This window comes from Amphibalanus amphitrite, unplaced genomic scaffold (assembly GCF_019059575.1).
Source record: "Amphibalanus amphitrite isolate SeventyFive unplaced genomic scaffold, NRLGWU_Aamphi_draft 000072F_arrow, whole genome shotgun sequence".
NCBI lineage: Eukaryota > Metazoa > Arthropoda > Thecostraca > Balanomorpha > Balanidae > Amphibalanus > Amphibalanus amphitrite.
The window spans coordinates 533,346-556,796 of NW_024881568.1; the positions used below are offsets into that span (position 1 = coordinate 533,346).

A 23,451-nucleotide genomic window follows, 5' to 3' on the forward strand; every position below is an offset into this window, starting at 1 on the left:
GGACGTAAGGCACCCTGAGTGTTGGGGTCACGTCGTCAAACCTAAAACAAGCGTGACGAAGGCAACGAATACTTGCTTCTCATGCTTCCTTCATCCTTCTGTTATAAAAGGATGCATCAAACATGATGACATAATACACTATGCCAGCAGGCGAATCTGGAACATTAAATGTCACAGTAGCAAATCAGTTTATAATCAAGTTTTATATCAAGTAACTTCAACTATAATCGATATAGTTTCTTGTCTGTGCCATGATCAGCGCCACTGAATCACAAAAAGTATTAATTATAAGTTATAACAATTTTCTACCGAGGAAATATGAGATGTGCTTGGACTTTTAAGCGATATCGCGATCTGAATCGAGGGCCGTGGCCTGGCCACGGCTACACTGACGTACTGACGACATTGAAATTGAAACACAGCTCAGCTATCAAAAGAGCACTGCTCCAGCTGTTGGAGCAGATTTGCTGACCCAAATGAAACATTCGCCATCTCTATGTGCTTGTATGATGTGCACGAAATGCGTTGCAGTAGCTTTATCTGAGCGGACCAGCCAGCGCAGGGCCATGTGTACATTCAGAGCCACATATACATGCACATCAGGCCCCGATAACCCGTTGCTCTCCGCTATCGGCCCCGTAACGGCGCCATTAACCATCCGTTAATGGTTAGGATTGGTTTAGTGCACAGACGGCGGCACCGCTTGGCCGGCAGTGACAGCGGTGCAGACCGCGGCGGGCTGTATTTCGCCCCGACCTGCCACCGACACCCGGCCCGATACGATCGGCCCTGGGACGGACCATCGGCCGGCGCCAGACGCCGGCGGGGGCTAACGACGTCACTGCTCGCGAGATACGGCCCGGCACGGCTGGGCCGGCCCTGACGCTGACGACTGCCGCGATATCAGCGTCACGGCGTCATCAGCGTCCCCAGCGTCACGATGTCGCGTCCGATGTCCCCTCTCCGAGCGGTACACTGGCGTCGTGAGCCTCCCATCCCATTTACCACACACATGACACATGAGCCGTCTGTTCTCTATGGCTGTTCGCCACCCACGGCTCACGACAGAGCCGCACGCGTGCATGGCTCCGTCCCCGTTCCCGAGCCCCCGGGCGCCGCGGGGGCGTGCGGACTCACCTAGCGCGCTGGGTGTCTGGTGGAAGCAGGCGGTGACGGGCCGCGCCAGGATGCCCACGCTCAGCTGCAGGCCGTGCACGGTGACGTTGGTGAGCAGGTGGCAGACGACCACCACCCAGCCCCAGCCACCCTCCAGGTAGTAGTGCTGCGCCATGGTGGCCGTCACCACGCGCCGGCCCGGCGCCGCCGAGGTGGGTCGGCTCGGCGGGCCCACCAGCCGCTCGCCGCTCACCGGCTCTGACTCCAGGCCCGAGTCGGCCAGTCCGCTGAGGCCGCTCATCTGCCGCTCCAGCGGCCGCCGGCCCAGCGACGGCAGCGAGGAGGAGCGCGACAGGCGCATCCCGCCGGCGCCCAGCGTGGGCCCGGCGGCCGAGCCGGCCGAGCCCACACTCGGAGGGTCCATCGCCGTCCGCCCGGCGCCCCGTCAGCGCTGAGGGGGCAGCGGCGCCGGCCGGCCGCGCTGCATCGCGAGCGAGGTCCTCGCCGCCGGTCCCGCTAACTTCTCTTCAACGAGCTGGAACACTGATGGTGTGAAGATCTTAATTAATTCTTCAAGCAGTTTCTCTTCAGCGGGTTCCGTTCTTTCTTCAAGCAGCTGGCGACGTCTCAGCTGTGCTCACCAGTAGCGGAGTAGCCGCCTGCTGCGGTGCTCGGCACCTGCAGCGTCCTCACTCTCGGCCCTGAGCACCCTCCGCGCCTGCAGAGCCGCGACACGAAATGAGATTGGACCGTGAGCTTTGACGGCGTCACGGCAATGCGCCGCCGGCGCCCGCCGATGACATTGTCCGAGCGCCACGCGGCGCCTCCGATTGCTCTCGTACAGCCTCTCACGGGCAGCGCCAATGGCCGATGGAGCTATCTGACGGCGATGATTTATACTTTAGAGTCGGCCGTCGCGCCGGGTGGCCGCGTCGGACATTCAAACCACCCTGGACGAACGCCTTTACGATGCTGCCGCTTTGTGGGCGGCACTTCGGCCCCGTTTGCCAAAGATGACTTGCACCAGCTTTCGCACCGCACTAAATTGTGTGACAGGTAAAAAGGAGTCTCCTTTCAGCCATGCGACACTTGATTCACGACACTGGCGGTGTGTCATCAGCGCCAGCCTTGGCGACGACACTGTGGGTCAAGCCGGCCGCGGTGTCGCAACGGGGTATAGCGGCAGAGCCCCCGGCGCATCGCCGTCCGACCCGGCTACCATAACACGCCCACGATGCCCCAGTGGCGTCAGTGTTGGTGTTGGGAGCGCCGCAGCGCCCGACACCGCGATTCCAGCCGTGAGAGCCTCCGACCGGCGCCTTTGAAGAGCGCGCCGCGCGGACCGCGGCACACGAGCGCGCCGCTTTCGCCGCAGCCTGCGCTGCTGCATGCCGGCGCGCTGCAGCCGCCGCCGCCCGAGGCTGTGGTGATTGGTGGCCGGGTGGCGGCGATCGCGGCTGATAGATCAATTAATGGTCGGCCGCCGGCCGCAGCAGCCATTCAGTGTCGTCGGACACCTGCGACTCCGAGAGTCATTCAGCACGGCAGCCCCGACCGCGGGCCACCGCCGGCCGCGTGCCCTTTGTCCCGCCCACCACCCGTGATTGCTAGTAATGCAACTGCACTTTATTTCGCCATTTGCGATTGGCCTTTGGTCCTTGCAGAACCTTGATTTAGATCCGGGAGCGGTTTCCCAGTCGCACTAAACGTGCTGCAGTGAGACCACCGGTCGCTCCGCAACCCAGTGGCCAGCTGGAGCCTGGCCAGCCTCACGCGCCGTGACCATCGGAATCGATCTGTAAACGTTCCGCTATCGACTGCCCATCGTTTGATGACAGCTTTCTGAGCGAATTAACCAGACCGGGCTCGGACCAGACATACCGCTGGCGACGGAAACCATGTCACTGCTTTAACTGGACCGTTTCCCGCCCCTTGTTGTTCGGCTGTCTCGGATTTTTAATCTGCAGTCAAACGTATCGAAGCAAAGGAGCAGCGAACAGAAGTGTGCCACACTGAGCGGCATGCCATTCGTTCCAGTTACGCGGTCTAACTAGCACCTCCTGAGCTCGTTCCGGATATGAGAAGTAATACGGCCACGCCCCTGCACAGGAAGAGAGGTCAAAGGGCGGGACGGAGCCGCAATACGAAGCGGTGATTGCACACCGCGCGCCCATCCCTCTAAAAGCATGGGAATCGCCCACGCCGAGCGCATCATGTTCGGCAGTTGCGAGCGCATCATGTTGAGTTAGAGGACAGAACGTGAGAAGCGTGGCGTTTGGCGAACAATGAAATGAAATATCTATTAATTATGCAGCCCTGTTCGCTGGTAGCTGCTCAGGAAATAGATCTCGTACCGAGGATGAAGTTTGGTAAGGCAGAGTGCTAACGCAATGCCACTTCACCTCAAGTCACAATGAAAGCTGCAGATTAGGTAACGTAGCGTTGTCAAAACATTGAATCACCCAGTCTAAGTAAGAAGGTAACTGATAGTTTAAGAAAAAACGTATAAATTTGATTATAGGAATCTCCCTGTTAGAGTAAATCATATTTATTTGCATTGTTTCGTAAGTGGTAAGCTGACTGCCGACGACAATGACGACACTTGGTATTCACGCATTACTTCGGTTCCATCATTTTCTTACAAGAGAGGTCAATGCAACTTCAGCTTTTTTTTCTTTAAATCTATTGCAACAGAACTGCACTGCACGTAGCCTTGTGCATCTGCACATGGAACTGCAGTCTCTCGACTGTTACATCTGCATATCTCCTACTAACTGTGCGAGAACACTTCAGATTGTTCTGTCGCGGACCAATCAAAGATCGGGCTCGAATTAGTCGGGACTATCAACTCTCTGCTGACGTAATAATCGTGCAGCTAATCTGATGCCACCTAGTGTGAAGAGGGCGGTGAGCTGATTCAGGCGGTGGAATTCTCTAATTGTTGGGGCACACAATAGTTCCTACAAGGCATTCTATTTCAGCGCCATCAGATTTACTATTGCAGATAAAGTTCATTTACCAGGGTAATTCGTCTTCGCTCCATTGTAGAAGACAGTCATGAAGACAAATTTTCCCTGGAACAATCATTCATTAAGAAATCAATTAACAACAAGTCCCTCTCACGTGACGTCTGAGCTGCGTTCGTGCTAATTTCAGTCCCATGTAAATAGTTAAACTGGTTTAACTTCAGTTCTACGCCGCTCTTGTTGAGCGGCTCAACGCAATGAAATCGCACGCAAGGCTGGGTCCGCTTCATGTTCACACGGTAACAAAAGAAACGATAAAATTAACAAGTGAAAATGCCTCAGCGAGTGAGCAGCAAGCGCAAACGTTGCACGACTTCTTCAAAATGAAGGCGATTTTCTAAAGACAAGTTCCAAGGATATTCGAATAGCTTTCACGATTCGACAATAACGAAGGTACGTTCTTTCGTGTTTTATTGTTTTCAGATCATATCTTGTCGGGTTTTAGCAAATGGGGATGGGCTGGTTGCAGCTCAGCAGTACCAACATATATAGGTACAGCTCTTGTGCTTGTTTGGGCTTCTGCTGTTACTGCTATCTAAAATCGCAGCGTGAACCGCCATTTGTCTGCCAGTCTTCGCCGTTGTTATATCAAATTTATAGTGCCTGCTGGATATCACACCAGCTGCCAGAGGAGATAGCTACCTGATAACTGGAGCTTGCGGACGTCTCTCACATTCGCTGTGCCATAGTCTGTCTGAAGCCGCCCATCCCAGCGCCGTGGGAAAAGCCAAAAGGTACTTTCATTATGCCCGGTGTCGGGGCTGCGTCTTCACTTGCTTTGGTCATTGGGAGCTTGGTCAATCGAACAAGGTATCTGGTATAGCGGTAGCAAATAATTGGGCATTGGTATTCACGCACAAAGCTGCGTGGCTTTTGACATGGTGTAATATGTCACGCTGCACGTTTCTAAAGTGTGTTAAGCGACAGCTCGCGTCCCTCCCTCCGTCCCTTCCTCTTTTCCTCTTCCTCTCTTTCTGCAATACAACCGGACTCAGTGAACCCAGCCGAACCGACCGCCACTCAATGCCGAATCGCCCTGAGCTGTTAGACCTGCTGCTACCCCAACTGTTAACCACTTAACAGCCCTCGATCGAACCCACTGCCCTCCCTGGGGACTCGGCGTCACACCGGTCCGTCGCGGCCATGCAAATGACGCTCTATCAGCGAACACATCAGCTCGCCGCCGGCCGAGCCGGCCGGCAGATCTTGTCATTGCTTTTACTGCAGCAAATGCCTCATTGAGAGGCTGTTCCACCCGACGGCGCCGCTCGCTCGCGGGAGTCCCGGCACGCCTCTGCGGCCGGTGGGACGTCAATTATCACCGCGGAGGCGGAGCGGGCCCGCTGGAGGCGAGGCGGCTGGGAGAGCCGAGCTCAGCACATGGTGAGATGTCACCTGAACGGATGAGGAACTGGGTGGCGCCGATGGAAGTGTGACACGCCGTACTTTCTTTTGAACCGAAATCGATGTTATCACATTTTTTTTCGAAATTCCGAGGACGGAATTTTTCCAAGGTTGTTTCTGATGTGACACGCCGTACTTTCTTTCGAACCGAGTTTCATGTAACACGCTGCCCTATCTCCGAGCCGTGTGGGCCGATCGATTCCAATCGATTCGCTTCGCTGCTCCCTATAAAAGCAGCGGCGACGCGGACGCGGGGACACTACACATTCGTTCACTCACGCTGGAGGACTGTCAGTCATTCGCGGTGTGTGATCGTTCGGTGTGAGAATCGGGGCTGACTGGTCGGCTTCTTGACCCCCCTGCGACCGACAACTATCATGTAAGTCCGGCAGCGCGTCGCCGGTCATTCGGCGGCATTAGATTCTCCAGCCTATCGAATGCTTTATTTTTGGCCCACTAACTTAAAATCTGAACCTGTCAATTGATTCAAATATCTCGGTAAATGGTCACTTACTCGTGGAGTTCAGACTTCTGCATCATTTTTGTGTGCGTACTGTTAACGTCGTCATAAAGAGTTGTGCAAATCTTGTACCCACTATAACGCCTTCGCTTGCTCTGAAGTTAGTTTATGTCTGTGTGCATTCACGTGTGTATGACGCGGATTGTGCATGTCAAATATGTCGTGCTCCCACTGCCACCCCTACTCCCTCCTCCTGAAATTAGCACGTAACATACAATATAACCCACTGACGAAACTAGACTATGATGGCGAATGAGGGGCTATAACGAAAGGGAGATGATCGAAGCGATGGGTTGACGAGGTCGGGTAGATGAGTAGAGTAGATCGGGTTTCAGAAATTGTGGTCTATAATTGGGTAGCAAGGCTAACAAATGATATATCTCGGTCGAATATCAAGGGGAGTGGGTCGATTTGAGCGTTGAGGATCTGGGGGTTGTCCTCTTATTACTTTGCTATTAACCTGTCGTCATTAGCTCATACTAACGCTTGGATGACGTCAACTGACAATACCAGATAATTTCCGTAATCAACATCTTGTTTTAAAAAAAATCTTCAGAGCTCAGCATGCCATTTGACGGTAGTTTTCCTGTATGCATTCGCAATTATCCGGATAGTTGTTACTTGCTAGTAGGTCTCAGTTCGCTTATTCATCAATTGCAGCTCAAGGAGGTTCAAAATGAAACACCTTCCCAGATTTGAAGTAATGATTGAGCGTTCGATGTTTCTGTTTTGTTTTTCGTAGATGACTCGTTAACGGATTAACGTATATTGTCGAGTAATTTAGGGTTCTAAAAATCTGCAACAAGTAATTCAATGGATTGTGTACAATTATAATTCACTGAGCCAAATCGAAACCGGTATACCATGGTGGCAATAAAATCGTTCAAGTAACCGGCCCTGCCGATTTACTGATTTCCGCGGTTCGAACTAAACATGTTTCGCCACATTCCCTCCTACATTGACGAGAGCCATATTTCATTTTGTACTAGCATACTTTACAATAGCGTGGTACTCAGAAACTTTGCAGTAAGTTCATTATTGATGAATTAAAAATCAAAGGCTGATTTTAACAGAACTGAAGTAAATAACGAAAAGTAATGAAAACTTGAGTTACAGACCGTAATATACTAACAATCGTGATTACAATCCACGAAACCTCTCAACATGTTACAAACAAGTTACGACAACCTTATAAATTACTAACTATTTCACCAAGAAAACCTTGCAAATTGACAACGAACCCAGAACGCTCTATTATACGAAGTTTCGGAAGTTTAAGCAAACATGTCAGGTAATTTCCGCCATAAACTGAAAATCCCCCCTGGTACTACTTTTTCGTAGTTACAATCGTGTGAACGGGCAGCGATGTAAAACAATGAACCATTCTGGCTTAATTATTTATTACTATCATAAACTCCTACGTTTCCAACAAAGCAAATTACGCAATGCTGTCAGTCAATTACGCCCTATACACGCATTCAATGTTTTGCGGCTGAACGTTTTGCGTTCTATTTCATATAATACGTCATGGTTAAGTGCGGAGTACGTTGGTTTCCAACTTTACTATTTCTCGGTAAAGGCACGTTTTCTAGATGAAACCCAGGCATAGAAAACGCATGATCAGGAACAGATATAGTGTCTAGTTTTACTACTAGTTAACTTCCCCTTAAAACGTAAAGTGACGCCCGCTTTAATTTTGTGATGAATGCTACATTTCGGTACAGTGGCTCTCAGCAGTGAAATTGATGCCAAAGGGGCATTACGTAGAAGTCAATTTATTCTATTGTCAACCTGTTCTGTTGTTCTTGGTTGAAGAACCCTTTTATTGTCGTTCAGTGTGACTGGTAGATTTGGTTTACTACGTCAATATCACTTGGGCTAATTCCGTAAAATTCCAGACGCGCCGTTCACCCTATTAGTGGCAGCCGCTTAGTTTCGGGGACGCCGTATCATTATCATTTAGTAATGTCCTATACTTGCTGAAGGACCATTCACCTAATTGACATTCAGTGCGTCTGGCATATTTAGTAAACTACGTCAATATCACTCCGCCAAACTCAACAGAATTCCAGGCGCGCCGGTTCGCCTATTTAGTGTCAGCCATTTAGTAGGGGACGCCGCATCGTTATCATTTATGTAAATTGTTAGTGCAGCAGATAACCGAACGATATTGGGACCAAGTCAATAAGATAAACAATCATTGTCAGTTGGCTCCATTCCTCTATTCAGCGACTAATTTACGGGACAACAATTGTAGTGGTTAAGAGATACATATACGGCCTGGCGTTACACCAGCCGCCCTTACCAGGAAATAGTCCAGTTGTTACCATTATATCGAATGGGGTAGATTATTACTATTAATTGTCATTATTGACATCATGCCCTGCGCCAGTGAGAGATGCGACGAGTCCACTTCTAGGTCACATGTAATAGTGTGTGACGCCTATTTACTGTAAAGTTTCTACAGCACCAGCCCAGATCTCCTGACTGCTCTGTGAGCGCTGGGTTTACTGCCCCCCATAAATGAGACAGCGACGGCTGGCCATGCGTGGCCGTAATTACCTCTCCATGGAAGCGAGCTGAAGCGTGTTGGTACGGTATACACAATCGACTGGATTACACTTTTCCAATTGTCGGGGAATGAGAAATAAGATATGGGTCTCTCTGTTGGGGTCAGAGCAGCGCATTTGTACTTAAGGCAGTGTTGGTCGTTGCATGAGATATCAGCTGCATGTCTCCACCCATTTCCGAATGTCTGGGGTCATGCCATTGGCTGGCTGAAGGTCAGATCCAGTTTTGGGCCCGTACCGTCGTAATACGGCGGCGAGACGGGCAGGCGTCGTTGTTCGATTCCCTGCGCCGCCCCTGGTGAGAAGCGGCGGCGCAGTGTGCGTGTCTGATTCGCTCGCCCAGATGAGGGGTGATGCTTTACGTTGACGCCGTTGTTTGATATCCGGGTGAATTTCGTGGTGGTTATTCCGGGCGATTCCCGAGGTGTTACAGATGTTCCGGGCGTACTCCCGAGGTGGTAAGATATTCCGGGCGATTCCCGAGGTGTTACAGATGTTCCGGGCGTACTCCCGAGGTGGTAAGGTTATTCCGGGCGATTCCCGAGGTGTTAAAGATGTTCCGGGCGTACTCCCGAGGTGGTAAGATATTCCGGGCGATTCCCGAGGTGTTACAGGTGTTCCGGGCGTACTCCCGAGGTGGTAAGATATTCCGGGCGATTCCCGAAGTGTTACAGATGTTCCGGGCGTACTCCCGAGGTGGCAAGATATTCCGGGCGATTCCCGAGGTGTTACAGGTGTTCCGGGCGTGCTCCCGAGGTGGTAAGATATTCCGGGCGATTCCCGAGGTGTTACAGATGTTCCGGGCGTACTCCCGAGGTGGCAAGATATTCCGGGCGATTCCCGAGGTATTGAAGATGTTCCGGGCGTACTCCCGAGGTGGTTAGAGTTCCGTGACCCGCAATAGGTCACGACAAAGGGTATCGCATGTAACGGGGCTGTATGGTGGTGCCATGATTAGCCGCATGGAGGGGGCTACTAATTTCTGGGATCCACTTCCGAAGTATGGTTGCTGTGTGAATGTGGTTATTACTAGCTCATCACGGAAGCTCCTAATTGCCTTCAGAGTAGGCCCACTCTGTAGTCAATTTTGGGCTATAGGCTGCTTCCAGGATGACCTGGATAATGAACGAGAGGTGCATGAATGTAATAATGTCAGTTGCGGAAGCCCAGAGATAATGATGCTAGCTGCCCATCCCGACCATTAAACACTTGCCAAAAAGTCAGATGAACTACCCTTGATAGATATTGTTTATGACCGCTCTGAGTGGGCCTGTATTGCCCGGGCGTGTCCACCAGTCGCACAGCATCACCAGCTGCTCGTTTATGACGCTGAACAGTGAAATCGATACGCAATCCCAGAGAGAATAGCACGGCTCTCAGTACAGCCGACCGACAGTGTGCAGGTGCCACTGCACTCATCGCTTGGTAACAATCCAAATCGGTAATCGTTTTACAGCCGCGCCGAGCCGCGCGCGCCGCAGGACCGGCGAGGCGTCATTTTATTGTGATTGTTGTCTCGTTCCACCCAGTACAGAATTGACAAGTGTCACCACACGTACTTGACCGATACAACTTTAGCTCGGAACGAACGAATTAGTAACTTGCCTTTAGCCTGTTCTCTCCGCGCGTCTAACAAAGTCTCATCAGGTCACCAAAGTCGACAAGTTTCGAGAGGAAACCGGTACTTGGACAAGTGTGGCCGTGATCACTCGTCGTGTCCGCTAGCCGTTTTATGGCATGAACGCCGAATCGATAGTTGTCGAAACTAAACAGCCTCCTCTCTCTCTCTCCCTCTCTCTCTCTCTCTCTCTCTCTCTCTCTCTCTCTCTCTCTCCCTCCCTCTCTCTCTCTCCCTCTCTCTCTCTCTCTCCCTCTCTCCCTCTCTCTCTCTCTCTCTCTCTCTCACTCACTCACTCACTCACTCTTATTCTCTCTCTTTCACTCTCCCTCTCTCTCCCTCCCTCTGTCTTCACAGTTCCGTAACGTGCTTGTAGCTGAACAGTAAATGGGGCTATTGAGTTTTCCTGGCATTATTGGTGCGCTTTGTTTGGTTTAATTTACCTATGATGCGTAGGCACTGAACGTTTACCGAGATATGAGAGTGCAAATTGACACAATTCAGACTTTAACAAAATTAGTCAGTCACGACAGCTTGTTGCTTTTATGCATTTTGGGCTTTGGGAATCTAAACTGCTTAATGATCTGCCGACAAACTGACGGGCGAGCGTGAGAGGCGTTACGCGGCGGCGATGATGTTGAACAAAGAAAACAGGAAGACTAGTTGCGAGCCGTACTTTCTTTCGATATCGATGTTATCACCTTTTTTCGAAATTCCGAGGACGGAATTTTTCCAAGGTTGTTTCTGATGTGACACGCCGTACTTTCTTTTGAACCGAAATCGATGTTATCACATTTTTTTTCGAAATTCCGAGGACGGAATTTTTCCAAGGTTGTTTCTGATGTGACACGCCGTACTTTCTTTCGAACCGAGTTTCATGTAACACGCTGCCCTATCTCCGAGCCGTGTGGGCCGATCGATTCCAATCGATTCGCTTCGCTGCTCCCTATAAAAGCAGCGGCGACGCGGACGCGGGGACACTACACATTCGTTCACTCACGCTGGAGGACTGTCAGTCATTCGCGGTGTGTGATCGTTCGGTGTGAGAATCGGGGCTGACTGGTCGGCTTCTTGACCCCCCTGCGACCGACAACTATCATGTAAGTCCGGCAGCGCGTCGCCGGTCATTCGGCGGCATTAGATTCTCCAGCCTATCGAATGCTTTATTTTTGGCCCACTAACTTAAAATCTGAACCTGTCAATTGATTCAAATATCTCGGTAAATGGTCACTTACTCGTGGAGTTCAGACTTCTGCATCATTTTTGTGTGCGTACTGTTAACGTCGTCATAAAGAGTTGTGCAAATCTTGTACCCACTATAACGCCTTCGCTTGCTCTGAAGTTAGTTTATGTCTGTGTGCATTCACGTGTGTATGACGCGGATTGTGCATGTCAAATATGTCGTGCTCCCACTGCCACCCCTACTCCCTCCTCCTGAAATTAGCACGTAACATACAATATAACCCACTGACGAAACTAGACTATGATGGCGAATGAGGGGCTATAACGAAAGGGAGATGATCGAAGCGATGGGTTGACGAGGTCGGGTAGATGAGTAGAGTAGATCGGGTTTCAGAAATTGTGGTCTATAATTGGGTAGCAAGGCTAACAAATGATATATCTCGGTCGAATATCAAGGGGAGTGGGTCGATTTGAGCGTTGAGGATCTGGGGGTTGTCCTCTTATTACTTTGCTATTAACCTGTCGTCATTAGCTCATACTAACGCTTGGATGACGTCAACTGACAATACCAGATAATTTCCGTAATCAACATCTTGTTTTAAAAAAAATCTTCAGAGCTCAGCATGCCATTTGACGGTAGTTTTCCTGTATGCATTCGCAATTATCCGGATAGTTGTTACTTGCTAGTAGGTCTCAGTTCGCTTATTCATCAATTGCAGCTCAAGGAGGTTCAAAATGAAACACCTTCCCAGATTTGAAGTAATGATTGAGCGTTCGATGTTTCTGTTTTGTTTTTCGTAGATGACTCGTTAACGGATTAACGTATATTGTCGAGTAATTTAGGGTTCTAAAAATCTGCAACAAGTAATTCAATGGATTGTGTACAATTATAATTCACTGAGCCAAATCGAAACCGGTATACCATGGTGGCAATAAAATCGTTCAAGTAACCGGCCCTGCCGATTTACTGATTTCCGCGGTTCGAACTAAACATGTTTCGCCACATTCCCTCCTACATTGACGAGAGCCATATTTCATTTTGTACTAGCATACTTTACAATAGCGTGGTACTCAGAAACTTTGCAGTAAGTTCATTATTGATGAATTAAAAATCAAAGGCTGATTTTAACAGAACTGAAGTAAATAACGAAAAGTAATGAAAACTTGAGTTACAGACCGTAATATACTAACAATCGTGATTACAATCCACGAAACCTCTCAACATGTTACAAACAAGTTACGACAACCTTATAAATTACTAACTATTTCACCAAGAAAACCTTGCAAATTGACAACGAACCCAGAACGCTCTATTATACGAAGTTTCGGAAGTTTAAGCAAACATGTCAGGTAATTTCCGCCATAAACTGAAAATCCCCCCTGGTACTACTTTTTCGTAGTTACAATCGTGTGAACGGGCAGCGATGTAAAACAATGAACCATTCTGGCTTAATTATTTATTACTATCATAAACTCCTACGTTTCCAACAAAGCAAATTACGCAATGCTGTCAGTCAATTACGCCCTATACACGCATTCAATGTTTTGCGGCTGAACGTTTTGCATTCTATTTCATATAATACGTCATGGTTAAGTGCGGAGTACGTTGGTTTCCAACTTTACTATTTCTCGGTAAAGGCACGTTTTCTAGATGAAACCCAGGCATAGAAAACGCATGATCAGGAACAGATATAGTGTCTAGTTTTACTACTAGTTAACTTCCCCTTAAAACGTAAAGTGACGCCCGCTTTAATTTTGTGATGAATGCTACATTTCGGTACAGTGGCTCTCAGCAGTGAAATTGATGCCAAAGGGGCATTACGTAGAAGTCAATTTATTCTATTGTCAACCTGTTCTGTTGTTCTTGGTTGAAGAACCCTTTTATTGTCGTTCAGTGTGACTGGTAGATTTGGTTTACTACGTCAATATCACTTGGGCTAATTCCGTAAAATTCCAGACGCGCCGTTCACCCTATTAGTGGCAGCCGCTTAGTTTCGGGGACGCCGTATCATTATCATTTAGTAATGTCCTATACTTGCTGAAGGACCATTCACCTAATTGACATTCAGTGCGTCTGGCATATTTAGTAAACTACGTCAATATCACTCCGCCAAACTCAACAGAATTCCAGGCGCGCCGGTTCGCCTATTTAGTGTCAGCCATTTAGTAGGGGACGCCGCATCGTTATCATTTATGTAAATTGTTAGTGCAGCAGATAACCGAACGATATTGGGACCAAGTCAATAAGATAAACAATCATTGTCAGTTGGCTCCATTCCTCTATTCAGCGACTAATTTACGGGACAACAATTGTAGTGGTTAAGAGATACATATACGGCCTGGCGTTACACCAGCCGCCCTTACCAGGAAATAGTCCAGTTGTTACCATTATATCGAATGGGGTAGATTATTACTATTAATTGTCATTATTGACATCATGCCCTGCGCCAGTGAGAGATGCGACGAGTCCACTTCTAGGTCACATGTAATAGTGTGTGACGCCTATTTACTGTAAAGTTTCTACAGCACCAGCCCAGATCTCCTGACTGCTCTGTGAGCGCTGGGTTTACTGCCCCCCATAAATGAGACAGCGACGGCTGGCCATGCGTGGCCGTAATTACCTCTCCATGGAAGCGAGCTGAAGCGTGTTGGTACGGTATACACAATCGACTGGATTACACTTTTCCAATTGTCGGGGAATGAGAAATAAGATATGGGTCTCTCTGTTGGGGTCAGAGCAGCGCATTTGTACTTAAGGCAGTGTTGGTCGTTGCATGAGATATCAGCTGCATGTCTCCACCCATTTCCGAATGTCTGGGGTCATGCCATTGGCTGGCTGAAGGTCAGATCCAGTTTTGGGCCCGCACCGTCGTAATACGGCGGCGAGACGGGCAGGCGTCGTTGTTCGATTCCCTGCGCCGCCCCTGGTGAGAAGCGGCGGCGCAGTGTGCGTGTCTGATTCGCTCGCCCAGATGAGGGGTGATGCTTTACGTTGACGCCGTTGTTTGATATCCGGGTGAATTTCGTGGTGGTTATTCCGGGCGATTCCCGAGGTGTTACAGATGTTCCGGGCGTACTCCCGAGGTGGTAAGATATTCCGGGCGATTCCCGAGGTGTTACAGATGTTCCGGGCGTACTCCCGAGGTGGTAAGGTTATTCCGGGCGATTCCCGAGGTGTTAAAGATGTTCCGGGCGTACTCCCGAGGTGGTAAGATATTCCGGGCGATTCCCGAGGTGTTACAGGTGTTCCGGGCGTACTCCCGAGGTGGTAAGATATTCCGGGCGATTCCCGAAGTGTTACAGATGTTCCGGGCGTACTCCCGAGGTGGCAAGATATTCCGGGCGATTCCCGAGGTGTTACAGGTGTTCCGGGCGTGCTCCCGAGGTGGTAAGATATTCCGGGCGATTCCCGAGGTGTTACAGATGTTCCGGGCGTACTCCCGAGGTGGCAAGATATTCCGGGCGATTCCCGAGGTATTGAAGATGTTCCGGGCGTACTCCCGAGGTGGTTAGAGTTCCGTGACCCGCAATAGGTCACGACAAAGGGTATCGCATGTAACGGGGCTGTATGGTGGTGCCATGATTAGCCGCATGGAGGGGGCTACTAATTTCTGGGATCCACTTCCGAAGTATGGTTGCTGTGTGAATGTGGTTATTACTAGCTCATCACGGAAGCTCCTAATTGCCTTCAGAGTAGGCCCACTCTGTAGTCAATTTTGGGCTATAGGCTGCTTCCAGGATGACCTGGATAATGAACGAGAGGTGCATGAATGTAATAATGTCAGTTGCGGAAGCCCAGAGATAATGATGCTAGCTGCCCATCCCGACCATTAAACACTTGCCAAAAAGTCAGATGAACTACCCTTGATCGATATTGTTTATGACCGCTCTGAGTGGGCCTGTATTGCCCGGGCGTGTCCACCAGTCGCACAGCATCACCAGCTGCTCGTTTATGACGCTGAACAGTGAAATCGATACGCAATCCCAGAGAGAATAGCACGGCTCTCAGTACAGCCGACCGACAGTGTGCAGGTGCCACTGCACTCATCGCTTGGTAACAATCCAAATCGGTAATCGTTTTACAGCCGCGCCGAGCCGCGCGCGCCGCAGGACCGGCGAGGCGTCATTTTATTGTGATTGTTGTCTCGTTCCACCCAGTACAGAATTGACAAGTGTCACCACACGTACTTGACCGATACAACTTTAGCTCGGAACGAACGAATTAGTAACTTGCCTTTAGCCTGTTCTCTCCGCGCGTCTAACAAAGTCTCATCAGGTCACCAAAGTCGACAAGTTTCGAGAGGAAACCGGTACTTGGACAAGTGTGGCCGTGATCACTCGTCGTGTCCGCTAGCCGTTTTATGGCATGAACGCCGAATCGATAGTTGTCGAAACTAAACAGCCTCCTCTCTCTCTCTCCCTCTCTCTCTCTCTCTCTCTCTCTCTCTCTCCCTCCCTCTCTCTCTCTCCCTCTCTCTCTCTCTCCCTCTCTCCCTCTCTCTCTCTCTCTCTCTCTCTCTCACTCACTCACTCACTCACTCTTATTCTCTCTCTTTCACTCTCCCTCTCTCTCCCTCCCTCTGTCTTCACAGTTCCGTAACGTGCTTGTAGCTGAACAGTAAATGGGGCTATTGAGTTTTCCTGGCATTATTGGTGCGCTTTGTTTGGTTTAATTTACCTATGATGCGTAGGCACTGAACGTTTACCGAGATATGAGAGTGCAAATTGACACAATTCAGACTTTAACAAAATTAGTCAGTCACGACAGCTTGTTGCTTTTATGCATTTTGGGCTTTGGGAATCTAAACTGCTTAATGATCTGCCGACAAACTGACGGGCGAGCGTGAGAGGCGTTACGCGGCGGCGATGATGCAGAACAAAGAAAACAGGAAGAGAACCAAAGGAAACAGGAAGGAAACCACGACATGCCAATCAAACTCAACATCGCATCATCACATCGAAATATCAATACATTAATCGGAAACGCCGCGTAACAGAAGTTGTGCAGAGAAGTTCCTATTGTTGAAAAGGGTAACTCCGACTGGCCAGCGCTCTGGACCGGAGCCCCTCAGCCGCCAGCTATGCATAGGTCTGGTCTGGTCTGGTTTGGTCTGGTCTGCCGACGTGGACGACCCTCTCCACCTGTCTCCGTCACCCGTAAATTGTCAACTTCAGGCAGGACGATCGGCCCACCGATGCGCTGACACAAATGTAGGACTAGGCACCGGGCCGGAACTATCGAGACGGTGGTTCAACACTCACTGCAATTTGGACGGCGTATGGCGGGGGTGGCATGAATAGTGGATGACGGGGAGAGGGTTCTGTCGACGATAGGGTACCATTCGGGGTAGATGCAGAATTGAGGTGGTCAGCCAGTGGAAAAGTGTAATAAATAAACGGAAACAGCCTGGACTTCAGACTTGTGGAACAGAGACCGTTACAAGCAATAAAGTATCCGCCTGTCGCTTACCATTCCAAAACCTGTTGTTCAGGTGACCGCTTATCTTCACTTCTATCCTGCCAGTCGGCATGTGAATGGAATGGACGAGCGGGTCCAGAAAAGTTGTCCAACATCCGATTCGATGCTGTTGATCGCATCACAAAACAGGCATGACATAAGCGGGCGGATGCATGGTTTGGCATATGACCATGATGTCTCTGCGATATTCAGCAGCTGCCTCGGAGTGACCAGGGTACTCCGGAGATGACCGGCACGATTAGCAGGTGGAGCGGGGTACGGAACGGGCGGAGACTGCCGGCGATGATGTATTGAATGGCCGACACCCACTAACAGACGATGATGCATTACTGACCAGTGGCCACGGCGGCACGGCGGGCCAGGGAGCCGTGAACCGCGAGAAAAGTCATTGGGTCGGGGTATGCAGACTGCACATGTCCCGAGAAGTGGACGACTGTACTTACATACACTGTAAAAAAATAACACCAATTCAAAAATTAATTTAGGCACCCTAAATGGTTGCACCAATTTAGGGTGCATAAAATAAGCCGGTACAGGGAGCTATTTTTCGACACGGGTGCTTAACCTCAGCAACCATTTAGCCTTCTTAAAATAAGCCGGTACAGGGACAGGGAGAGCTGGTTTTTGACATGGGTGCCATACTTTTTTACAGTGTATTTATACAGAGATTGAACACCGAATGGTGCGATCTGTTTTGTAGGTATGATGTGTAAGCTCATAATTTAATTACATAAGCCGTTAATAATGTAAGCCCCTGCACTTCCGACTGGAGTATGGTAGCCTTCTGTACAGAAGGTCTACAAAATAAGTCCCCGCCGTAAGCGGGTCACCAGTGGGCAGTTAGCGCCTGAGCGCTACTCAGGCGCCAACTGCCCGCATACGGAGAGGACTTATTTTGTAGACCTTCTGTACAAAACATTACACAGTACATGCGGGCGGAGACTGCCCGCCTGTCCAGTGCCCGTTGCCCGTGCTGTGCGCGGTGTACCAATAATGGTCCGAGAGCCGGGCCCAGTTGGTAACCGGGCGGCCGAACCCAACCCACTGGCCTGTGACGGACGACGGCAACAAATGCGACTTTTAAACCGGACGCGATTCGGTGCCCGAGTTATGTTCGGCGTCAGCAGGCTGGGTGAACTAGTTGGGCGGCCGTGACTGATGACGATATGATCACTAAATGCAATCCAACGAGGAGCTCTCAATCATGTCGCCAAGATTTTTCATTACAAAAGCAGAGAATGTTTGATCCACAAAAGCCGGAAGTGTCTTGTTTCAGTTAGCGTGCAGTTATTTGGTGACGAACTCTTAACCCTATTCCTGGCGGGGGAATAGGGCTCAGGAGCCCCCCCCCCCTGAGGTTTTTTGGTTATTTCTCCCAAACGCGTTGAGCTAGGAAGCTCAAATTTTCTGACTTTTCCTAAAAGGCTTCTACGCAACATGTCTGAAAATTTTGAGTTGATCTGACCTCAGGTCAGGTCACCAGAGGCGGTTTGGTGACCCTACCTCAGAAAAGTTTGCAATCACGCCAGAGCTAGAGTTTTTGACCGATCAATTTCTTCTCTTCAGGCTTTAGTTAGGATACCAGTATGTGCAATTTGTATATCTCGGAATTTTGATATCGGTGACCTAAGGTCAGGTCAGTTTCGCGACCTCGTCAATGGGGGAAAAATCAACTCCCTCTTTTTACCACTAAAACGGGTCGGAATGGCCCCATATACCATACATGACTTCATATACGATCAACCTTCACTACCTTGAGGTTTGTTTTGCTGTTGGGCAGCTGTGAGGTCATGTGACGTCATCAAAGGTCACCAAAGGTTTTTGGCCAATAACTCCGTACAGGAACAAGATACAGACGCGTGGATGGTCTCATTGTGTTCAGCTCGTCAAGACGCATCGAATGATATACATGATGACCTCGAGGTCACGTGACCTGAGGTCAACCTTTGACCTTGACCTTTCGAGGTCAACATATATATCATTCGATGCGGATTGACGAGAGGATCACGATGATGCCCTTAGTTTGTTCCTATCTTGACTAATTCGAAAGTTATTCGAGAAAAACTCTCTCCATATCTAGCGCCGCCATTTTGACTTTTTCGACCCCTGTGACGTCATCTTTGACCTGACCTGAAAATGACCTTTGTAAAAATTGTAGATCTTGACCGTGCGTATCCGATGCCGTTTACCGCTTGTCGCTATCTTGCTTCGTTCTCGAGATCTCAGGGGGGGGGCCGAATCGGCCCCCCCCCCCCCCGCCAGTTTCTTGTCCCGGCGGAGCCCGCCAGGAATAGGGTAGCATCAATCAGTTCGATAAATTGCCTCTAGGATTCTTCGACATTTAGATTCACCCAATTTCACTCAAACAAAATGGAATAAACACCTGTTAAACATTCACTCACTTTCTGCACGTAGGACGCGCCATTCAGGTCGAAACACTTGTTAAAATAATACAAACGATTACGGCCTCTACGCCTTTATCTTAACCATGTAACTACCTACTCAGTGGCATGTTCAATGTCTTGCTTGCTTTTGTGTTACATTTGTGACTTGTCAGTGCGATTATGTTCAGGCCCCAGCTACATTATCAATCTTATCTTACAGGGACAACATTAAAAGTTATTGCGAAAATTAAAAACCTCAACAAAGCTGCTAATAAGACGTCTGAATAAGCTGGCTCCTTCCCGACCTGCAGCTCACCAGTGCAGCTGCAAGAAAGGCTGTAGGAGTTTAGTCGTGGTGTTAACTCGAAATACAACGTTATTGGTAAGTGATGGTGACTTTTCGTACCTACTTGATAGTCCTATTCGCACGAAGGGTCGCCTTCTGCCCTTTACATCTAATTAAGAGTATGATCAAAGTGAAAAATGATCCCCTTATTATTTCACGTAGCCTAATGCATGCTTCAATTGGAGATCTAGCGCTCAATTTGCCTGCATTCTCTGTAATAAATCTAAATAATGCGGCGATGACGGTAAATTTATCTAGGGCTCATTAGAGCAGTACTTCAATTAGGAATCATTAAATGAGGAAATAAGTGAACTAATTGTGTAATAACATTGATTATTACCACTGATCTATATCCATCATTCTTAACAGTATATTATCTGCTCTAAAAATATTAGAATTGCCCATGGCCATGATGATAGTCTCTTTAGATAATTATTATCTGTGGTGACCTGTGACACATCTCAAATGAAACTTTTTATGTAGATTAGCTAGAAAAAAGGTGTGATGGTTGAATTTAAGTATCCAAAATTTTAATGAAACCATGGCAAAGCCTAACTGCAGAAGGGTGCAATCACCAATCAGTACCAGATACGTTTAATACCCATTTTCGAAACAAATAATATGTTTCTGTTTATCGCCTAACTAAAGATTATGGTTCAGGTGGTTTCAACATATTTGCCGTAATTTGACATTGTTAAGGGCACATAGACTGTATACTGAATGAAACGTCATTCAAATATTGAAAGTCAAAATATAATTATATAATTCAAATATAGCTTATCACGAATAACATTGGTATTTTGGGATAATGTTCACTATATAGTAGGAGTTTTCGGGACTTAGTAGCGAATGCAGCTTAACCCTCGCCCTGGCAGGGCATTTTTTATAACACGGCCTGGCAGGGGGGGGGGGGTCGATGCGACCCCCCTCGCGATTGGCTCCATGGCACCTAGAAACACCAAATTTGGTAGGTAGGTGAACCCCCTGGAGTTCTCGCCCCTGTGCAAATTTGGTTGCTCTAGGTCAATATTTAGGGGGTTTTGGGGGGTATAAATGTAAAAAAATCGCTAAAAACAGGTCAAAAGTTTTTCGCTTATAACTTTTGATCTAATAAGGATAGAGAAAAAAGAAAAACACCAGTGAACAGTGAACTCACCACGTCAAGGCGCGTCGAATGATGTACTTTTTGCTTGCTTAAGTGTACCTGAAGTTTTTCTTAATTTTTAAGTAAACTTTAATTAATTAATTAAGTTCAAGTTAACCAAATTGCATCATATCGCATCTCATTATATTTGACTGATCACCAGGAACACAATGACACCATTTTTTAAGCTCTACTGTTATTATGTGCCAAGTTATTGGCAAAAACGTCATTTGACCTCAGTTGACCTCATTTGACCTGACCCATGGATAAGTAGGTACACCAAACAAATAAGCACCAAGTGACCTGTTGTTAAGTACTGTGGTTTCAAAGCACAAAAGTGATAGAACGAATCGGATATCTCCAGTATTTTCCGAATTTAGTATTTTCCCATAGGCTTAACATTTCGACGTAATGACCTCTAACTGACCTCAGGTCAGTGACATCAAAAACCCGAACTATATGATATACAACTCGGTGAACTTAGCACATCCTGAAAGTTTGAAGGAAATCAGTCCAAAACTGTGAGTTGGACAGGTGCAAAAAGAAAATTGAAATTTGACCATGACCTTGTACCGGTTTTTCTGACCTGGTGACCTGACCCAAGGTCACCCGGACCTGAAATTTTCAGGTTATATGTAAAAAGGCTGCCCCATAGGCTGTGCCAAATTTGGCGGCGCTGCGCGCCGCCGTTTTTACGCTATCTTTGAAAAACCTTAGGGGGGTCGCATCCACCCCCCCTGCCAGGGCGAGGGTTAATCAAGCAAGATCGGCAGGTTATCTATAAAAAAAAAAAAATCATTGGAATGCGCCAATACAATGGCAGTTCTACACCCGTACAGGCAGCCCTGCGCCCATCATGGCAGCTCTGCACCCTTACGGACATCTCTGCGTCAATAAGGATATATTTGTGTCCATACGGACAGCTCTGTGACCATACGGAGTCGCAGACGGCTCTGTGCCCATACGGACAGCTCTGTGCCCATACAGCTAGTTCTGCGCCCTTGCAGACAGCCGCGTTCGCACGCGTTTGGTCGGAGGTCCACCGAAGTTGTGGGATCACCGCGGATAGCAGATGAAACGTCAACGGAAGTGCGCCATGGACGTCCGGGAGCTGTTTAAGGAGCGTTTAACTGAAGTAAGTACAGACCGAGCCATTGGCGATTGGTCATGCCGAGACCCCGAGAGGCAGCACGAGAGCAAAAAGGTGTGAGCGGTACTTCGGTACTGAGCACCGAGGTCCAATGCCCACCAAATCAGCAGAGGAGCACGGAAATTCCCCTATCCGGTGCCCCATTTGGTTGTTATGTCTCGCATTGCTTATTGAATTGCCGTTTTATGAAATTTTTGAACTGGAGTCAAGCGTTTCTTCTTGAATCCGTTTCGACATTACCTTCTCGACTCTTGATTCTCGATGCTACGACTCCACAGATATTCCACACCCTGTATCGGATCGGTGGACGGCACCGTATATCACCACCCGTTCGCAATATCACTGACACTGTGTGGAGTTGTTTCCCACGCACAGGTGTCGGGGTCTCCTCGCAGGTCCTCGGTCATAAATCGACCCTCCTCTGTCCTAGCACACGGCTCCAGCCTCAGCGCACCTCTGTGGACCTCTCTGACCATCACCAGGTCCCGTCACTCTCAGGCGGCACATGGGAGACGGACCTCCACCGCACCCCGTCCAGTACTAACGTGGGACCGACGTCGGCTCACAGAGCTCTCCCGCCGACAGCGCCCCTGGCGGCCAGAGCGGGAAACTCACCTGCACAGCTGACTGACTGCAATGAAAATCGAGGAGTGCGCGAAAGACCGCAAATGCTTTGGCTAACGAAGATCCGTGCCATTTATTCGCACCTACGGTAATATATTGATCAGATAAGGTTTCAAATCTGGTTAGCAAACTAGAAAAGAGTCGTGATTGAGTTGAGCTGAGTCAGTTTACGTGAAATTCGTGACTGGTGATATCCGTATAATCCCGATAGGCGATTCGTTGATTATTCATGGTTAAATGAACAATCGATACTGATCTCTTATTTACCAGGCATTCAAGGAGAAAATCAAACCAACTGGAGAAATCCAGCAAGTCACAAAAGCCGGGGCAGTGCAGAGATCAGCTACCTTCCGATTCGGTCACGAACATCAAACGCACTAACTATATATATGTATAACATTCCGAGCGTGTACGTTTATAATCATGAAAGTTGAAACAGGTGCTTGAGAAAAAAAAAACTAGAAGAATATTCACGCAGCTAAAAAAGGTATACTTACCAGAATTGAGCGGGAAAGGGTTGGGGGACTATGGAGGTTAGGAGTTGACATTCATTTTGTCCCAGCAGCCCTACATGGCGGTGCTCCCTCAGCTGCTGTAAATTTCAGTCCGTGACACCGACAGAGCCGTGGAGGGGAGGAGGTGACGGGGTGTAGATACCGGGGGGCCGGGGGGGGGGGACTCCGGCGTCTGGTGGAAATTTATCGGCCATCAACTGCATGCCACCAGCGGGATAGGGGACTTGTTGACGGCTACAGTAAACGAGCTGGGACCGAACACGGCGAGGCTTAGAAAGACATCATTATACTCGTATTCTGCAAGTTGCAAGTGCAATTCGCCTGCGTAATTGCCATTTTCCATCGTCACATCGTCTTCAGTAGTGTCATTTGG

The 23,451-nt window shown here is 48.8% G+C and overlaps 1 protein-coding gene and 1 long non-coding RNA gene across 3 annotated transcripts in view; one reads left to right on the forward strand and one right to left on the reverse strand.

The window, feature by feature from the left end:
- LOC122379104 (monocarboxylate transporter 2-like) overlaps positions 1-22,481 on the reverse strand; it is a 69,929-nt gene extending 47,448 nt beyond the window's left edge. The window contains exons 1-2 of the mRNA XM_043361035.1: positions 22,180-22,481; positions 1,138-1,834 (exon numbers count right to left, since the gene is read on the reverse strand). Coding sequence (XP_043216970.1) covers positions 1,138-1,540 — 403 coding nt within the window. The 5' untranslated portion in view covers positions 1,541-1,834; positions 22,180-22,481. The remainder of the gene's footprint in view (positions 1-1,137; positions 1,835-22,179) is intronic.
- LOC122379106 lies at positions 19,269-22,796 on the forward strand. 2 transcript variants are annotated; one of them, XR_006256126.1, is made up of 4 exons: positions 19,269-19,344; positions 19,520-19,681; positions 21,797-21,924; positions 22,525-22,796. It is a non-coding gene; the product is annotated as an uncharacterized LOC122379106 (long non-coding RNA). The 2 variants fall into 2 exon arrangements; XR_006256125.1 differs by having other exon boundaries at positions 19,292-19,405.
- The last annotated feature ends 655 nt before the right edge of the window (positions 22,797-23,451 follow it).